At 52.0% G+C, this 20,350-nt stretch overlaps 1 protein-coding gene and 1 pseudogene across 1 annotated transcript in view; one reads left to right on the top strand and one right to left on the bottom strand.

Annotated features, from left to right (window-relative positions):
- Positions 1–433: 433 nt before the first annotated feature.
- On the bottom strand, positions 434–515 carry LOC133081024 (small nucleolar RNA U3; annotated as a pseudogene).
- A 5,359-nt stretch (positions 516–5,874) lies between these two features.
- The window catches only part of RGS9 (regulator of G protein signaling 9), a 65,022-nt gene continuing 50,546 nt past the window's right edge, over positions 5,875–20,350 (top strand). The window contains exons 1-2 of the mRNA XM_061174688.1: positions 5,875–5,931; positions 17,257–17,353. Of these exons, the coding sequence (XP_061030671.1) occupies positions 5,875–5,931; positions 17,257–17,353 (154 nt within the window). The remainder of the gene's footprint in view (positions 5,932–17,256; positions 17,354–20,350) is intronic.

The following is a 20,350-nucleotide window of genomic DNA, read 5'->3' on the forward strand; positions in this document are numbered from 1 at the left end:
GTTGTCTGTAAAGTGACTTGAGCTTGAACCCAGGAGGGCTGTGTACCAAACATAAAGAGGGAAAGGGAAAGGGCAGAACTGGCTTTTCCAAGGTTCAGGTGATGTAACCAGACATTATCTATCCATCTGTCTATCTATCTATCTATCTATTTATCATCTATCTATCATCTATCATCTATCTATCTATCTATCATCTATCTACCTACCTACCTACCTAGAAAGAGAAGAGAGAGAGAAGAGAGAGAAAGCAGTACTAGACCCACACATGGGAGCAGAGAGCATGGGTGAAGTTGATCTTCAAATGCAGCATCTGGGTGACATGGAAGCTATGGATGTCAGAAGAAAATCCTTTTTTTTTAACATCTTTATTGGAGTATAATTGCTTTACAATGGTGTGTTAGTTTCTGCTTTATAACAGAGTGAATCAGTTATACATATACATATGTTCCCATATCTCTTTCAGAGAAACTTCTCTAGTAACGAACTATAGACATGATCCCTGAAAGTATAGTCTTAGAAGAAAATTCCTGCATGGGCTAATATTTTTATTTCCTTGGCATCTCCTGTAGCGTTCATCTTCCTGTACCCTTCCAGACATCGCTGTTCCTGGGGAAGCCAAGGGAAAGAGAAGGCACAGGAACTTTGGAAGCCCTAAGAAAGACACTTGCTCTCCGTGACAGAGGTGGCCGCTGGGAGCAGGACAGGGGCTGGGAACCCAGGGTTTTGGAGGCTGAGCCACCCCACAGGCAGGGGGAGCATCTGAGTATCAGTAGAGGACCCTCGCTGGCATGCTTTGGGTTTAAAAATCCTTCGCAGGATGGGCATGTTTGACAAAAGAGAAGGATTTCAGTAAGATTGACACAGATGGGGTGCACCAAGTAATATGTTTTCTTGGGGTCTCTTCTCCTAAGGTGGGTCCCCCTTGCCCCTCTCCCCCACCCCTCCCCGATCACGTGTGGCAGGAATGGTTGGGGGCACGTCCATGGTGGCACGCAGCTCTTCGGCTCTTTTGAATGTCTGACACGTGGAATCCTGTTTTGGGGTGGCTGGTCTAAGTCCAGAGAGGCCTCGCTTTCTAGGGAGCGCTAAATCCCACTCTGCCAGCCTTCAGGCTGATTGAGCTGTGTATTTATTTACCTTCACTTATTAAAGTCATGTGACTTTCAAACTGGAGGGGAATTTTGAATTCATCAAGTCGGACTCTTTCTTATTACTACTGAGAAAGTAGAGACTTGGAGAGATTAGGTAACTTGATCAGATTCACCCCTCCCACTAATTCACAGTGACAGAAAGCAGGTCAGGGGTTGCCTGGGGACAGCGGGGGGAGGGATCACAAAGGGCATAAGGAAACTTCAGCGGGTAACAGATGTGCTCCCCATCTTGACCGTGGGTGTAGTTTCATGGGGGTATACATATATCGAAACTCATCAAAGTGTGCACTTCAGATACATGCAGTTTAGTGTGTGTCAGTTATCCCTCAATAAAGCTGTTAGAAAAGAGTCTCACATCCGGTGAGAGCCTGAGCAGGGACCAGAGCACAGCCTGGAGGCCTTCACACTTCCCCTGAAGCCCTCAGCTGTCTTAAAACGAAAGCCTATTTCGAGTTGTGAAAATACCTTTTCCCATAATGCCATTTTTTCCTTTTTTAAATTAAAATTTTTTTAAAAAAATTGAAGTATAGTTGCTGTACAATATTATATAAGTTACAGGTGTACAATATAGTGATTCACAATTTTTAAAGGTCATACACCATTGGTAGTTATTATAAAATATTGGCTATTATAAAGTATTCCCCATATTGTACAATATATCCTTGTAGCTTGTTTGATACCTAATAGTTTATACCTCTTAATCCCCTACCCATATTGCCCCTCCCCTCATCCCACTCCCCACTGGTAACCACTAGTTTGTTCTCGGTACCTGTGAGTCTGCTTCTTTTTTGTTACATTTACTAGTTTGTTGTAGTTTTCAGATTCCACATATAAGTGATATCATACAGTATTTTTCTTTCTTTGTCTGACTTATTTCACTAAGCATAATGCCCTCCATGCCCATCCACGTTGCTGCCAATGGCAAAATTTCATTCTTTTTTATGGCTGAGTAATATTCCATTGTATACATGTACCACATCATCTTTATCCATTCATCTGTCGATGGACATGTAGATTGCTTCCATATCTTGGCTATTGTAAATAGTGCTGCTCTGAACGTAGGGGTGCTTGTATCTTTTCGAATTAGTGGTTTTTTTTCTTTTGGATAAATACCCAGGAGTGGAATTGTTGGGTCATATGGTAGTTCTGTTTTTAGTTTTTTTTAAATTGAAGTAGAGTTGATTTACAAAGTTGTGGCAATCTCTGCTGTACAGTAAAGTGACTCAGTTACACACATATCTACATTCTTTTTTTTAATATTCTTTCCCATTATGGTTTATCCCAGGAGATTGGATGTAGTTCCCTGTGTTATATAGTAGGACCTTGTTCTCCATTCTAAACGTAGCAATTTGCATCTACCAACCCCAAACTCCCACTCCATCCCTCTCCCTCCCCCCTCCCCCTTGGCAACCACAAGTCTGTTCTGTCTGTGAGTTTGTTTCTGTTTTGTAGATAGGTTCATTCGTGTCATATTTTAGATTCCACATATAAGTGATATCATATGGTATTTGTCTTTTTCTTTCTGCCTTAGTATGATAATCTCTAGGTCCATCCATGTTGCTACAAATGGCATTATTTCATTCTTTTTTTATGGCTGAGTACTATTCCATTGTATATATAAACCACATCTTCTTTGTTCATTCATCTGTCTTGGTTATTGTAAATAGTGCTGCTATGAACATAGGGTGCATGTATCTTTTAGAATTAGGGTTTTTTGGGGTCTTTTTTTGTTTTTCTTTTTTGGATAAATACCCAGGAGTAGAATTGCTGGGTCCTATGGTAGTTCTATTTTTAGTTTCTTGAGAAACCTCTATACTATTTTCCATGGTAGCTGTACCAATTTACATAATTGTCATTTTTAAAAGGTCCATAGCTCCAAATTTTCTATAATGAAAAACAGTACTGCCCTTAACAAAAAAAGTTGCAGATGCCATTTACTCGTTGCAGCCTGACCTGCTCCACAGGTAGACAGAGGTGCACCCCGCGGAGTTGGGAAGAGGGTGGGGACAGAGGGAGGCGTGATCGTGTTCTGTTTTCCTGTGTTTATCTCTAGCCATGCTTGTGAAAAGTATCACCTCTGGATGCATCCAATGCATTTAATTTAGGAGAAAACAGATAAGGATGGGAGTTTTATTCTAGGACTGTACTTGGTGGTGGTATCTGGTAGCCCTTGCTGGGCCAAAATAGTTTCCGAACAATCCCCAGTTGATGAAGAAGCAGGAAACCTTCCAGAAAAGTTCCCCAAAGTTCCTCTTTTTCTCCCTCTCTCCCGGGTCAAGCACTCAGAGCCACACCAGGTGTGGTCAGCTTCTGAGGGTCTCAAGTAGCTTCTTGTGGAGAAGGTGAAAGGCAGGGAGAAGCGTAGGTGTGGGCTACGTAGGGCTCCACCCACACTTCCTTCCCTTTATTGCTGAACTGGCGCTGACCAGTGGGTGTGCAGAGAGGGTCTGTCCGCGGGCCCAGTGTGCTCACTGCGTGGAAATTAAGGCCCTCTGAGTTCCCTCCCAGAATATGTTTTCATGAGCTATTGCCTCTCTCAGGGGAGCTAGGAAGAAACATTCATGCATCTAAAGTTTTTTTTATATATATGACTTTTTAGAATCGCCAGTGTAATACACACTTGTGACAAAATGCAAACGAGACAGAATTATATGAAATGCGAACATGGCCCAGAGCACGGGCAGTGGCCCAGGGAGTCAGGTGAATTCAACGTGACTTCTGTCTGAGTCAGGGAGACATCTGTGCGGGGTGGGTGGTGCTATCACTGAGCTGTCCAGAGTGCTTGGGGACACAAAATCCAAGATCTGTGCTCTGGGCTTCCACATTATCGAAGACATTTAACCCATGGTGCTGCTTCTTCACGATTTGCCTCCCCTAAGTCCTTCCCACCCCCAACTCTTTGCCCTTCTCTGCCTGGCTGTGTGCCCTGGGAGGCTGATCTTGACAGGCTGCATCGCCGGGCCTCTATCACCCTCTGGCTTCCGGTCAGGACTGACAAATGGGAGGCACTCAGAGGAGAGAGTTGGGGTATTTATTCCGCCAGCACCCTTTCTAGCCAAGGCTGTGTCCCTCCAGGATGACAGCCCCTGCATGGCAGCCCCCCACCAGGGCTCCGGCTCACCATCCCTCGGGCCTGGGTGAGGGCAGTGGCGTCCCACGGTTGCTCGAACCCTGACCCCTCTAAGAAGGTCTCTGCCTGCAGGCAGTCTGAGGCATCCGTCATGGAGAGATGAACTGTTGATGATTCTGCCCTTCTTCCCAGTGTGGGAGGAGGGCACAAGGGCTGAGAGCAGGACGTTTTAAGTTTTATCTCCTGAGCACTAAGCACAGTGGACTGAACTTAATTGTTGAGTTGACCAGAGGTGTTGGGACATTTTCCTGGGAGGTGACCTTGGAACTGGGGTTTAAAGGGCACTGCTGTGTAAATGACCATATCATTGTGCTTGGATGAGGTTTATTCTACAGGGGCCAGGCTCATGGAGATCCCATTGTATGGTATCCAGGGCAGCAGGACCCCCATATAGGTCCCGAATCACACCTCTGTGTTGATGAAGAGGAGGCTGAGGATGACTATAGTGATGACAATGGTGATGGTGGTGATGATGGTGGTGATGATGATTAGATGTCCACTTACCTGACCGAGTCACAGGAGAATTTCATTTTAGCACGATGTCCCTCTGCTGCCTTGCAAGATAATACTTTCTTTTTTGGGTCAGTCTTTTTATTGAGGTATAGTTTACAGACAATGTCATGCTCCAATTTTAAGAGTACAGTTGGATGAGTTTTGACAAACATGATTACCTGTGTATAACCATCACTCCCATCCAGATATAGAGCATCTTAAACAACAAGGATTTACTGTAGAGCACAGGGAACTATAGCCAATCTTTTGTAATAACCTATAACAGAAAAGAAACTGAAAAAATAGACCAGGCAGCTAGCCCAGCAGGGACTTCAACTTTCCTTCTTTATTCTTCACATCCTTTCTTTTGTTAACCAACATCTTACCAATTCCACGTAGAATTTGCTTTTCCCCTAAACACTTCTAAACATTTTAAAAAATTTAAATTTTTTTATTGGAGTATAGTTGAGGTACAATGTTGTGTTAGTTTCAGGTGTATAGCAAAGTGATTCAGTTATACATATACATGTACCTATTCTTTTTCAAGTTCTTTTCCCATTTAGGTTATTACACAATATTGAGCAGAGTTCCCTGTGCTGTACAGTAGGTCTTTCAGGATTATCTATTTTATTTTATTTTTGCCATAAATGTCCTTTTTCTAAAAAATAATTTTTATTGGAGTATAGTCGTTTTATCTATTTTAAATATAGTGTTGTATATATGTTAATCCCAAACGCCGAATCTATCCCTTCCCCCCCTTTGTCGTGCCTTGTCGCCCTTCCTAACCGAAGTCCCATCCTCCTTAATGGCTCGCCCTCTGGGGCAGAGCCTCCCACGCGGGCCCCGGGCGCGCGGGGCTCACCTGTGGCTCCGCGGGCCCCGGCGGAGCCCGACACCGCCCCCTGGCGGCAGGTGGGCGCCGGCGCGGAGCACGCCCGGCCCGCGGCGCGGCGCGCTGATTGGCCGGCGCGGATTCGGGCAGCTTCCCGGGGGCGCCGCAGGCCGCACCACCCCGCCCGCGCACGGGGACGTCGGCGCGCTCTCCGAGGGCTTCTTCTTCCCTCCGGTTGTGTCCAGGTTCCGCGTCTGCCAGGGTCCAGGATGACAGTCCGACACCAAGGCCAGCAGTACAGGCCGAGGATGGCATTTCTGCGGAAGGTGAGCGCGGTGCCATCACCTGGGCCCGGGAGAGGCGCGGGGACCAACTCCGGGAAGTGCCGGCGGCGATGCGGGGAGGGGCGGGGGGCAGCCCTTGTGGTCGGTTAGTGCCGCTTGATGTCATTAAGTGACTTACTTGCCTTGTGTTTCTGTCTGTCCGTCTTTTCAAGACTCTAATGATTAGGTTTCCTTGTTACCTATTTGTAGTGGAGAATCTGCAGCCGAGGGCGATTGCCGGCTGGAGGCTGAAAACAACCTGTTACTTGGGAGAGCAGGCGCAGGAAGGCAGTTCAGCGAGGCTGGGTCAGATTTGAGACAGTCTCCTGATACTGTTAGAGGCTCCCAGATGTTAAATTAACATGTTTGCTGTTTTTCTGATTCAACACTGCAGTATTTTAAAGCGTGTGTGTGTGGTGAGTGTATACATAGACCGTGAAAACGGTGTGATTTGCAGGCTAAAGGGACACCCCACTTGCAGCGCCCCTAGATTCCTTATTCAAGTGTGTGTATTTGTGGATCTCAGGTCTCTCTGTGCGCAGCGGATGTCAGGACCCTCCCCATGCAAAGGCTTTCTCAGAGCAAGTGGCTGGGTACAGGGTGTCCATACTGGGGACTTGCGCAGGGTGGAACGCACCTTGTGGGGTGATGTATTTGGGGATGAAATGGCTCATTTTGTTCTGGGCTTTTGAGATGACCAGTATCAGAATAGGTCAGCAGAGGATTAGGTCCTGGGTCACTTGCCCGCCCTTCCTCCCATTTGCAGCCACTTTTCACAGTGTGGTGTCCACCGTCTTAGGCTTGTCTTGAGTAGAATTAGCTGAATGCTTTGTGACAGTAAGAGCCCTGCCCTGAGCCCTTGGAGCTCAGCAAATTGGCGTAGTCAAAACTGTCCTGATTTGTCTAAGACTTTCAACGCTAAAACCTGGTCAGTCCTGGGCACCCTGGGACAGTTGGTCACCCTCGGTCCACCTGCTTCAATAAGCTTGTGGTATTCCAGGTGGTAGAGGTGTGAGGATATAAAACAGAGGCAGAGTGTGGTCTCGCTGGGAAAGAACCCTGAGAGCCTCTACTGCAGACACCAGCGCCTAAAATCAGAGAAAACTGCCCAGACTGGATCTCTGAGAGCCGTCAGTCATCTTCCAGGATTTCCCAGAACTGCCTTCTTCTCCCAGACAGGGCAGCTCTGGCGCTGAGGCTCTGAGAGCAATTGTCTGGAGACATGCTGTTTGTTTTTGAACCTCAGACATTGTGTTTCATCATGACTGTTAATGTGGTCGACGTTCCTGTCTTCACCTGGGCCTTCTGACTGGTGTCTTGGTCTCCAGCCCATCCTCCTCCACCCCAGCCTCCTCTTTTCCACCCCAGTCTCCCGTCCTCCACCCCTGCCTCCTCTTTTCCACCCCAGCCTTCCGTCCTCCACCCCAGCCTCCCGTCCTCCACCCCGTCTCCTCATTTCTACCCCAGCCTCCCGTCCTCCACCCCAGCCTCCTGTCTTCCACCCCTGCCTCCTCTTTTCCACCCCAGCCTCCCGTCCTCCACCCCTGTCTCCTCTTTTCCACCCCAGCCTCCCGTCCTCCACCCCGTCTCCTCATTTCTACCCCAGCCTCCCGTCCTCCACCCCAGCCTCCTGTCTTCCACCCCGCCTCCTCTTTTCCAACCCAGCCTCCCATCCTCCACCCCTGCCTCCTCTTTTCCACCCAGCCTCCTCTTTTCCACCCCAGCCTCTCATCCTCCATCCCAGCCTCCCATCTTCCACCCCAGCCTCCTCTTTTCCACCCAGCCTCCTCTTTTCCACCCCAGCCTCCTGTCCTGCACCCCTGCCTCCTCTTTTCCACCCCAGCCTCCTGTCCTCTACCCCTGCCTCGTCTTTTCCACCCCAGCCTCCCGTCCTCCACCCCTGCCTCCTCTTTTCCACCCCAGCCTCCCGTCCTCCACCCCTGCCTCCTCTTTTCCACCCCAGCCTCCTGTCCTCTACCCCTGCCTCGTCTTTTCCACCCCAGCCTCCTGTCTTCCACCCCACCTGCCGGCCTCCACAATACCATTCATCAGCATGTCGGGTTTCTTTCCCAAACTGACGCGGATCCCCTCGACCTGAAACCCTCCGCTGATTTCCCACCTGCACAGGGTGACGTCCAGCCTTCCCAGCCCGGCCACTGAGGATCCTGCTCCCAGCCACCCCTCTGGCTTGACCTCCCGCCGGCCTCCCGCACCTGCCCTGCAGGGACACAGAACAGAGCAGTCCCCCTCACTCAAGGGGGCTCTGGCCTCTACGACCTCCTCGTCTTTCCAGGAACCCTGTGCCCTTCAAGCCTCAGATTCCTCCACTGGGAAAGCCCTTCTGCCCCTTCTCACCGGCCGAGCCCCCGTCCCCCCCACTCCCAGGCCCAGCTCAGGGGCCCCTCGCCTGTGACGGCCGGCTCTCCCCACCCCCTCTGCCCTGCAGACCCTGCCCGCACCTCAGCGCTGCTCTTTCCCTTTGCCTTGTTGGATGGGGGGAGACCCCCGTCTGTCTGTGTCTTCCGAGGTCCTCAGTCAGATCACAGAGCAGGTCCCAAGAGCCTGTGCCAGGGGGCCCTCAACCGTGAAGCAGCTGAGAAGAAGCAGCCTTCGGAGAAGGACCCAGACCTAAGGAATGTGGACTTGGGTGCAACTGTCACCCACTACTCAATGGATATTTTTGAAGTAGGCTGTGTTCCCAGTGGGAGCCTTACATGTGTGTTCTCGTCTATTCCATGAGACAGACTTATCATCACCATTTTACAGAGCAGGAAGCTCAGAGAGGTGAAGTCACTCTCCCCAGTCGTAGCCGCTAAGTGGTGGAACCAGGAAAAACACAGGTTGTCGCCAAGTGTGATCCAGTGCTGTAAGCTTTCCTGTGATGTTGGGTGCAGGAGAGGCCATGGGAAGGCCTGACCGAAGGTGCCTGGGGGACGCGGAGCTGAGAACTGAAGGATAAATGGGGGTTCTAGGTGGAGAGAAAGAAGGCTGTTCCAGGCAGGGCAACGGCGTGTGCTGAGTGCATGTGCGTGTGTGTGTGTCTGTGTGTCAGTGTGTCTGTGTGTGTCTGTGTGTGTGTGTGTGTGTGTCTGTGTGTGTGCGTGCCTGTGTGTGTGTGTGTCTCTGTGTCTGTGGGTGTGTCTGTGTCTGTGGATGTGTCTGTGTGTGTCTGTGTGTGTGTGTGTGGGGGGGAATGACGCACAGTGGACCACCTCCGGTGGCTCCTGTGGGCTCCTGTCCTAGTGCTGGCCCGTCCCCCCTCCATGCCCCCCCCCCGTGATGTCCGGATCTCCATACCAGCCAGGAGCAGCTGCTGCCCTTGGGATGTACCTCAGGACTGACTGTCTTGGTGCCTCATGGAGAAGCCTCGAGTGCTTTGCTTTCCTGTGTGGCGTCCATCATCTCCTTTTGCTGCGGGGCGAGGGGGTGCGGAAACAAAAGTGAGGAGACCCGGGCAGAGCACGGGATCTTTCGCTTGTATCATTCTTTCATTCAACAGGTGCACAGGGTCGTGCGTGTCTGTGCTGGGCGCCGTGCCTGATGCTGGGGACACTGTGGGATTAGGACACGGCCCCTTCCTCCTGGAGCTTAGGGTCTAATAGAGAAGGACCGCTGTATAAATAAGAAGAATGTTCTGTAGGTCATGGGAGACGTCGTTAGAGGAGATGCACGTACATAAAACACAAAGCAGGGAGTGGTCAGTGCCGTCTGGGGTGGGGACCAGCAGCCTTCACAGGGGGGCTTGTAACTGAGTGGAGGTGAGAAAAATTAGTAGGTGTTTTTTTTTTTGTCAAGAGGATGGGAAGATGAGTGGCATTTGGGGGAATGCAAAGCTCGGAAGTGTGGAATAGCGCTGTGCCATGGGAGAGTCTTCAGGGGTTGGGATAACTGGCTGGGGCGCAGGGGTGGGCAGGAATTTGGTGATGGAAAGGCTGGTAGTGAATGAGGCTCCAGAACTGGGGGCTTCGCACGTCCAGCCGGAGGTTTGACGCTTTCTGTGTTCGCTGAGAAGCCATTTGACGTTTTAAAATCGGGGACGAATAAAACGAGTTGGTTCCCATGTTAGAAAGATGATTCTTATTATAGGGTAGGAGTGGTTCTCTACCCTGGCTGCACTTTAAAAAACATTGTTATCAGGTCACCATCCTTAGAGTTTCTGATTTACTTAGGAGATAATTAAGTAGTTAAGTCAGATGGAGTCCAAACATTGTTTTTTTTTTAAAAAATATTTATTTATTTATTTGACCACACCGGGTCTTAGTTGCAGCATGCGGGCTCTAGTTCCCTGACCAGGGATCGAACCCCCTGCATTGGGAGTGTGGAGTCTTAACCACTGGGCCACCAGGGAAGTTCCGAAACATTGGTGTTTTCAAAGAAAAGCTTCCCACGGACTTCCCTCGTGGTCCAGTAGTTAAGACTCCGCACTTCCACTGCAGGGGGCAAAGTTTCCATCCCTGGTCAGTGAACTAAGATCCCGCATGCTGTGCGGTGCATGTATATATATATATGTATATGTATAAAATCAAATACAGAAAAGCTTCCCAGGTGATTTGAATGCACAGCCCAGAGGAAAGCCCCAGGACATTTGGCGACATCTGGAGACATTTGGGGTTGTCCCAGCTGGGGAGGGGGCTACCCCTGGCAGCTGGAGGGAAGAGGCAGGAACGCTGCTAGACACCTACGGTGCACAGGACAGCCGGCCCCAAATGTCAACAGCACCACCACTGGAGGGCACCCTGGAGGCTGGGGACCTGCCAGGCCCAAGGCAGAGGCCGGGTGTGCCGAGCCTGACGGTCCAGGAGGGAGGTCAGACGATCCACAGAGGCCTGTTAGGAGACAGGTCAGAAACAAAAGCAGAGTCCGCAGAAGCTGACCGGGGTCATGGAGGGTGCTTCCTGGGCTTCTGGCTGGGGTGGCCTAAGCACCGATCGGAGTGTGTGTGGTGCCCCCGAGGGTCCGAGAGGCTTCGGGGTGAGATGGCCCAGGGGTCCGCTGGCCTCTGGGCGGACAGGCTCCTTAGTGGGAGCCTCTTCTGTTTGCCAGACAACCCCGTGGTTCCAGGTCACTTGCTCCCTCCCTGTACAGAAAAGTACTGGTTATTATCATCCCTTGGGGAACCTTCTCCGGCTCAAAGGAAAATCCCAGCCCGAGATCTTGCACGGGGAGTGACAGCCAGGAGTGGCGTGGGCGTGGAAGGTGGGACGTCGAGGCCTTCGGAGCCGTTGTTCCTGCTGCTTGGTGACGACACGCCTGCAGTTGAGCGGAGGCACGTGGCATCTGACGCTCCCATCCCGCCCCCAGCTCGGGGTCACCCGGGGTTCAGCACCGCCCGGTTACCCCACCGTCCTCGTGCGGCCCAGGATTGCGGGGAGCTGAGTCTGGGAGACCGGAGGGGGCCTGACGTTTGGGGCGGGGGTGGCCGTCCCTTCCTGTCTCTGGAGGGATGCCCACCAGGCGCAAGGAGGAGGGGGTGAGAGTTGGCAGCAGTTGGGAGCAGACAGGCAAGGGCTCCTCACCCTCTGGGGACCTGGGGACACAACTCGGATTGTCCCCTGTCTGGGATGGGCAGAGGGGCTTTTCTGCTGGAAGCAGAGCTGAAGCCCAGAGCCTGTATGACTGGGCTGGGGCTGCCACGGCAGAGCACCGCAGGGCCCAGGCAAGGTGTGGGCGACTGGTTTCCGGCGGCCTCTCTCCGTGGCCTGCAGATGCCGTCTTCTCCGCGTGTCCCCACGTGCTCGTCCCCCGTGGTGTCTGTGTCCTCATCTCCTCTTCTTCAAAGGACACCAGTCACACTGTTACAGGGCCGCCCTAGTGACCTCCTTTTAACTCAGTTACCTTGTCAAGGACCCTCTCTCCCAATCCGGTCACATTCTGAGGTCCTGGGGGTTAGGACCCCAACCTTTGAATTTGAGAGGTGGGTGCCATCCAGCCCATAACAGAGTCTCTCAGAGATGGGACCACCAGCCAGAGTCCCATGGTTTCCTTGTTGGGTGCCTGGGGAGACCCCTCAGAGGAACTGATACAAGGAAAGTTCTGAGGAAAATGGATCCAAACCCCAATGGGCCGAACTCCCTCAGAATGTTCTCGAGGCCCCTGTGATGCTCCCTGCTCCCCCAGCCCTTCTCTTCTGTGAAGGTGACACACCTGCCAGAAAGAAATCTGACTCCCCTCATTGTGTGTTTAAAATAACTCTCATTACTCCTCCTCTGAAGGTTATTTTCGAACTCTTTATAACTAGATTTTTTTTTTTTTTTAATGCGGAGAGAAGGAATCAAATCCCCTGACTTTCGATCGGAGAAGCTCAGGTTTCTAACTCATAACGGGGGTTTCTATTTCTTCTCCAATATATGGGCGCCCTGACTGCATGAAGTGGTGATGTTTCAGCTGATAAACGTTTTGGAGCAAATGTGGACTTCCCTCTGGCAGTTACCATGGGCAAGGGGAGGCCCGGGCTCTCACGTCAGAATGGCGGGCACTTCTGGCGGAGCAGGTGAATCCGAGGCTCACGGTCAGTCAAGAATTCCAGAAAACCATAATGGGAGAGGATATGTATAAAAAAGAATGTCTGTATGTGTGTAACTGAGTCACTTTGCTGGACAGCAGAGACCGGCACAGCACTGTAAATCAACTGTGCTTCAGTTAGAAAAACAAACTCCAGAAAAGGTGACCCCTGCCGCCCATGGGGGAAGCAGCCGCCCTCCGGCCACCTCCTGGGGTGTCCCCTTGCCCCCTTCTCCGCTGGGAGCCGCTCGGTGCCCCCGTGGCCCGAGACGCCCCCAGGCCCCGACCTTGCAGGAGGCCAAGCACTGCAGCTCCGAGTGGAGCGGAAACGCATCATTTCCGCTCCAGAAGGATCCTGCGAGCCGAGAGCGCGTCTGTGCGCACGAGCTCACGGTGGGTCTTGCACGAGGAGCCCCGGGCGCCCCTGGGCCCCGGCCGGTCCCGCGGGCGGCTGAGGGGCCGGCGCTGGGCCCGGAGCGGCCGTGACCTTGGCCCTGACCTTGGCCCTGACCTCGGCCGCTGTCAGGATTGTGGTGCTGCTGCCGGTGCTGGTTTAGCAGCAGGTGGAAATAGGACCTCCCAGCCCTCGGCGCTGACCTAGGACGTCGTGCGTCCCCCCTCCTCCCGCCCTGGGGACGTGGGGGGCCTGCCAGCCTCCGGGGTGGCGGGTGCAGCGTCTCCAGTTCAGGGCTCCCTGCATGACCTTTCACCTGCAGCGCAGCCTGGCCATCTCTCTCTCTCTCTCTCTCTCTCTTTTTAAAAAAAATTCTGTTTTATTGTGGTGAGAACACGTCACACAAGAAACTACTCTCCTACATTTTTTTAAGTGTATAATTCACAGTGTTGTTAATTATAGAAACAATATTACAGGGCAGGTTTCTAGAACTTACTTCATCTTCTTGACTGTAACCTTATGCCCAGTGATTGCATCTCCCCGTCTCCCCCTCCCCCAGGCCCTGGCAACTGCCCTTCCACTGGTTCTGTGAATTAGCCGATTTTAGGTAGTGGAATCGTGCAGTCCTTCCGAGACTGGCTTATTCACTTAGCATAACGTCCTTCAGGTTCATCCGTGCTGTCGTGGGGGTCTGGCGGGAGGGGTGGCTGAGGTGGTCTGCCCGCCCCTTAGGTGGTGTTGAGTGCAGGGGGCATGCACAGGACCCTGCTTTTGCTCCCGGCTCTTCGGAAGTGGCAGTTGGGTTTTTTTTGGCCTTTTTTGTATCTTTTTGTCCAGAATTTGCCCCAACTGGGCATGCGCGCAGTCATTTCTTGTCCCTTATAGTTTCTTTGTGTTTTGTTGCTTGAGGCGACGTGTGTCCAGGTGCGGGCACTGCAGCAAAGGGCCCCAGGTCCCAGCCTGTCTCAGTTCTATTTTTAATTTTGGGAGGAGCCTGCATATATTTTGCATTCCCACCAACCGTGCCCGAGGGTTCCAAATTCAGCCTTTCACTTTCCTGCATCAAGCGGCGCGGGGGCCCCTCACACCGCCCCTCCCTTGCAGTACAGAGGCCGGCTGGGAAAATCCTTCTCACTCTCTGCGTGTGATTTTTGGGGATCATCTCAGCCATCCTCTTCTTCTCCTGGCTCTTACTCCCATCACTGCTTTCCCTGTTTTTTGGTGCATAATTCAGTCTGCAGTTGCTGTCTAATAAATTCTTTGTGCATAGCATGGTATTAGGTGCTTTCAATGCTTCGTCTCCTTTGATCTTCACAACATCCGTCTGATGAGGTAGGTACTGTGTTCATCTCTGCTTTGCAGAGGATGAGTCTTAGTGAAGTTTAGTGATTTACCTCGCCTACTGATTGGAGGGGGATTTGAACTGAACTTTCTTCGCACGCAGATCCCTAGTGTTTATCTTAGTTCATTTGTTTATCTTCATACCAATATCTTCCCAACTCTCTGAGGACTGGGAGGCTGTCTTTTACCAACCCCCCTGCCAGGGCTGGGCACCTAATACATGCTCAATAAATACCTATATTTGGATGATTGGTGGAGCAGGGTTTTTATTCCCAGGCATCTAAAGACAGCTCTGCGTGCAAAATTTTAAAGATGCACTGATTATACAAACACTACTGATGTTAATGATTCTAACCCACAAACACTAACAAATATCTCTCCTTATAAAGTATATATCTTTATGCTTATATATCTTTATATATCTGTCCCTACAAAGCACTTTTACACAATTACTTAGATTCTAAGAGGTAACAAAACGCTATCAGTCGCGAATATACTGTCACTTTATGGTAGAGGAAGGGAATTCAGAGAGGTTGAGCGGACTCCTGCAGTTAGGAGAGAACCTTGAGGTCATGAGAATCTTGGGTTCCTTGTCTCTGGGCCACCAGCACACGCAAACTCTAAAAGGACTCTGGAAATTGTAAAGGGCTATACAGTGTGAGGATGAGTTATTTTATGAAGCCGCAGGAGAATAAGGGTCATGTAACCAAGCTAGTTAAACTGGGGGAAGTGGTGGCTCAGTGAGCCGTTTTGCTTTGGGTCGTGGTTGGGACGTGGGCAGGTTGGGTTTGAGGGGCGACCCTCCACGAGCATCTGTCCAGCCGTGCGCAGCTGCCCTGACCTCAGGAGAGGGCTTCCAGCCGGAGGAGGACAGGAGAGGTCTTTGTTTCCACCTACTCGTTCGTATTCTGTGTTTTTGCTTTTGCTGCTCACTGAGCCTTAGGGTCCTTGCCTGCCATCCTTTGCCCTTTCTGCCTCCTAATTCCTGTTCGTCTTTTTACGACCACTCCAGGAGTGCCCCTCCCGGCCACCTCCTGGCACAGGTGTGTTCTCAGGACACCGTGGCCTCACCCTGGTCACTGTACTTCCCGTGTCGTCCTGTAGTATCCTTGCACTAGACGGTGAACTCCTTAAGCTCAGGGACCAGATCTCTTTATCTTTGGTTCCCTGAGTCCACCACGGCTGCCTGTTTGTTGAATGACGGACTGATCATTTGCAAGCACCTGGGGGGCTAGGGGTGTGCACGGTTTCCCCCTCGCGAGGAGTTTCCTGGAGGAGCATGAACTTTGAAGCGTCTGCATGTGAGGCTTTGTCGATGCCTGTCATCAGCATTGACCAGAGAAGCGCTTGGGTGTCTTTTTTCAATTGTGCCAACCCATCCGGTTTGTTTTAAAATATCCTTCAGTTAAGTTTACTCCCATTAATTTTTTCAAGTGGAAAAATATTTTGTATTCATCAATGTTAAAAAAATACTCTAAAGACAATCAGGCTGTCCTTGTGGGTGTCTTCCTGCACTTCCAGCTTCCTCCGATGGTTCATGGATTCTCTCTGGTGTCAACTGATGTTTGTGAATCGAGTTCGTATCTCTGACCATCGTGTCCTTTGAAATTGGGACATTCGTTTCCAATCGCCTTCCAGACGTTGTGGCTATCTCAGCAGCCCAGAGTCAGCATTCCAAAAGCAGAAGTGTTTGCTCTCTCAAAGTGCTCCTCCTTTTGAAATTTCTATTTTGGTAACTGGCAACTCCGATCGTGTAAGTTATAAACTTTGCCGTTATTCTTTGCCACCCTGACTGATCCAGTCAGTCACTTGCATGTACAGTTAGTTCTAGGTAATTAGAGTCAGAACGAGGGCTCTAAAAGCCATGCCTTCTTATCATCTTCTCTGCCCCTGCCTTTATTTATTTATTAATTCATGCGCCGGCTGTTTACTGGGTACTGTCCGTGTGCTGGGCGCTGTTCCAGGCAGTCAGAATACAGCAGCAAACAGCAACAGACAAAAGATTTGCCCTCGGGACTTCCCTGGCGGTCCAGTGGTCAAGATTCTGTGCTTCCGCTGCAGGGGACGCGGGTTTGATCCCTGGTCAGGGAACTAAGAACCCACATGCTGTGCAGCGGGGTCAAAAAATGAAAGAAAAAAAAAAAAAGATTTGCTCTTGAAGACCTATACTTTCTAGGAGCGAGGGAGACACATGGCAAACGTTATGATCAGCAGGTAGATTATTTCATACGTTGGAAGGTGAGTGCTATAGGAATGCCGGGGGGGGAGTTGGAGGTTGCAGCACTAATAAGTAGGATGCAGCTGGGGGTGGCTCCTGAGCCTTTTAGGGGGAGAGTCGGTGGGAAGTGATCCCAGCCATGTAGACCAGTAGGAGAACTTGGCCACTGACTGAGTGGAATGGCCCTTGCGGGGTTTCAAGCGGAGGAGAGATACAGCCTAAAATAATTGAAAGTCTCGCACGGGCTGCCCTGCTGAGGACAGGCCGAGGGGCGGAAGTGGGAGGGGTGGAAGCCCCGTCATCTTGTGCCCGGACTATCGCAGTAGTGTTGAACAGGCCCCTGCTTTTCTCTGTTGGGGCGGGTTTCTTCATGCTTCGATGCGCCTCTCTCAGGTGTGGGCCACGTTTCCAGATGCAGGCCCGATGGCGCTGCTCCCCAGCCAGAGCTGCTGGGACAGAGCCCACGCTCTGGGGGGGCATCCGAGGCCCTCTGAGACCCGGCCCCTCCCCTACCCCCGTCCTGCTCCCACCCTGGGCGCTGTCGTTCTCCCGTGCCTTGTTGCTCTCTCACTTTCTATCCAACAAAACCCTTTTTTTGCTAAGTCTCATCTTCTCCTAAAAGCCTCTGCAGCATCTCCTTGTCAGAATGAATCCGTCCGAGCTCTCACACCTGGGCAGGTGTTTGTGCCTCTGATGCACGCGTTTAGTTCTGGCTGCCCGACAGCTGCGTGCTGCCCATCTAGGCGGTGGGCTTCTGGTTATAAGTGCCCCGTGTTCCGCTTTGCATCTTTTGCTCCCTCGGTGCTGCCAGAAGGGCCTCACTCAGCCTTCGAGATGGTTCTGCTTAGCCAGCTTTGGCGGTTCTGTCTTGCAGATTGAAGCCCTCGTCAAGGACATGCAGGACCCAGAGATGGGGGTCAGAGTGCAGAACCAGAAGGTCACGGTCATCAGCGTCCCTCACGCCATGACGGGTAATGTATCTTGTGATTTGGTCTTGGCCTGGAACGGACCGTACACAGAGGTTGGCAAACTATAGCTCGAGGGCCAAATGCGCCCCGTGTTCTGTATCTGTGAATAAAGTTTTATTGGAACAGATACACGTCCCCATTTATGTATTGTCTGTGGCTGCTTTTACTCTGCAATGGCAGAGTTAAATAGCTGTGCAGAGACCGTACCGTGGCCCACAAAGCCGAATATACTTACTGCTTACTTGCCGATTCATGCACCACAGGCTCCTTCTGGGCAAGGAGTCAGAAAGGAAAGAGAAAAGAATCCAGTAGGTCACCTTGTGAAGCCATTCCTCCTCCCCAGGAGGTCATTTAAAAAACCTTTACTGTTGTTTTTTATTTGATTGTCTTGTTTGATTTGTTTTAATAAAATCAAGTAGCAGAAAAAATACTATTTGGCAAAAAAAAAAAAAAGAAAAAAGAATTGGCCTTTGTTTTCTCCATCCTTCCCTGTCTTCTAATTCACATTCAGACCCTTCTTGACTCCCCCAAGGGCAGGGCACCTTAGTCTCCTTTCTCTGGGGGTGGGATAAAGGGCGTCATTTCAGGATATCGGCAGAAGGGGCTGGACCCCCAAATAAGAATGCATTTTGATCCGTGCGTTGCGTTGGTTTTGTGATTTTGGTTTTGCAGTAAAGAGTCCCTTTCCCACCGAGTCGTGTTGTTGGCAGAGGGGGGCAGCTTCTCAGAGCACGTGCCTGGGACTCGCCGCTGTGCTGAGTTCCCTGTGAGCCCTCGCTCTTGACCTCACCCATGACCTGAGTATTTGTCACTCAAGGTACTGGGGTCTCTGCAGAGGCAAGCCGGCCGGAAGGAGGCGTGTCCCAGCCAGCACAGCGTCTCCTGGGTTCCCTGAGTATGAGTGACAGAAGGCCAGCTCTGGCTGGTGGGAGCAGTAGAGGAATGGATTGGCATGAGACAGGCTAGCTCACAGAAGAAAAGAAAACTCCAATGGTCTAGACTTGGGAAAGACTAGGACCCAGAGGAGCCTGGGCGCCCCAAGACTTTGCAGGCTGTCTCTGACCCCTGACCCCACCCCCTCTCGGCTCCTGGTCGTCATGAATTCTGGCTTGAATTCTCCACTGGATTGGGCAGCCCTCGAGGGGAGAGATCTCGTGTAGCTCATCTGAGTAACCCCTGCGCTTAGTGCAGCTGGGGGTCAGGGTGGAAGTTTAATAAAAGTTTATCGAGTGCATGAATCAATCCTGGTCTCGAACTGTCCAAAGGGCGCTGACGTTGAGTCAGGCACCCTGGGATTGAATCCTTTGGGTGCCTTTTCTTTTTTTTTTTTTTTTTGCTGTGTAGCCCTAGTCTCCATTTCCTCATTTTACAAGCAGAAGTAGTGATCCCTGCCCCAGGGGATGCCTGCAGGAACCAGACAAGGCTCTCGTGTACACGTGGCCGGTGCTCAGTGACGCTCCACGGGCCCCATAGCTGGCAGTGTCCCGCGCTGTCACCCACGATGAGCGTAGGGAGAGATGTGACCCCCCCCAGCCCTTTCTTGCAGCCGGGGACACGGAGATGCAGAGTTCCAGCATCTTGTCCCCAGGTCACTAAACGCACCCAGGGCTGAGCGTGGGCTTGAGCCCAGCCACACAGCTCCAGCGTCCATGCTCCCATCCCCTGTCCGGGTTTGCGAGATGCTTTCCTTCCTGGCACATGGGGCCCCTGGTTTCCTGGATTGGGTCGGGGGGCTGCCCACCCAGCCATGTTCTGCCTTGTTCCTCCTACTCGGGTGAATCCCAGCTGCAGTTGGAACCCAGGAGGAGCCCTGTCCTGCAGCGTCGGCACTAATCAAAGCAAACTGCATCAGTGCCACCCGACTCCTCAGAGGGCAGGTGACTTAAGGGAACGACGGTGGCCGACGGGGGCGCTGAGCAGCCTGTGGTGCTGTCAGCACAGATCGCGTGGTGGACACACCAGGACCCCCGTAATCTCATTCCATCTATTTCAGGGAGCGGTCAAGTGGACGAGAAAACCTTCAGCCCCTTGGTGGGGAGCGCTAAGCTGTCTGCTCTCCGCCGGGGGCTCTCTTTCCTGGTCTGCACACCACCGTCTAGAGACTTGGGGTGGAAAGTCTAAAACACCCAGTCCTGGGATTTTTAAGTAGGGTTTTAGGTGAAGAATTTTGCTTTTGAATAAGCAAAGCGCTGACTAAAGCCAGGAGCCACAGGGGACCCTCTGAAAGCCGTCGCGGTGGGCACGTGGGCGTGGAGAGCTGTTGGCTGGATATCTGTGGCCCAGGGCGAGCGCAGGAAGGGCAGTTACAGGGGGTCCATCCTCAGCCACACTGTGGGCAGCTCCTTCAGCCCAGAGAGTGGGGGAGGGGCCCTAAGCCCTCCCACCACCCCCCCCGCGGGCATCAGAAGAAACGCCCCTTCGCCACCTCCAAGCAAAGCAAGGAAGTGTCCTTTGTGACAGTCCAGCTACAAGGACACAGGCAGTGGGGTTTCAGACCCTGACCCTCCTCCTTGGTGTGTTTCGTGGGCCGGTTTCCACGCAGGCAGGGGATGCAGCTCGGCCTCTGGAAAGCAGGCTGGGGTGGCTGGAAAATATGGTTGTTGGCATTTGCAAGATGATGTCGGAGTTGGGGTGCATCTTTCTCCCGAGATGATCCCGCCCGCCTCCTACAAGGAGTGTCTGTTCTGCCGATGGGGCCAGAGGGCCCGGGCCGAGGAGGAGGCCGCAGCTTCCCTGGGGTCCTGCATCAGCTCTGGACTTGGTGGGACCCGGCTTGCCTTGGCCCTTAGATCGATCTGAACACTTGTGAGGGGCGGGGGGGTGCACATTCCCTCCTGATCTTATACCCGTGTGCCTCCCCCGATTTCTTCCACGCCGGCCTGCAGTCTGCGTTGTTCCCAGGCCAGCCCCTGGGCCTCGCAGGGCCCAGGGCGAGAGGGCACACGGAGCCCGCGTTCCATGGTCTGAAGTTGTAAATCAACCCACAAAGTGTTCCTAAAA

Source organism: Eubalaena glacialis, chromosome 19 (genome assembly GCF_028564815.1).
Source record: "Eubalaena glacialis isolate mEubGla1 chromosome 19, mEubGla1.1.hap2.+ XY, whole genome shotgun sequence".
Lineage (NCBI taxonomy): Eukaryota > Metazoa > Chordata > Mammalia > Artiodactyla > Balaenidae > Eubalaena > Eubalaena glacialis.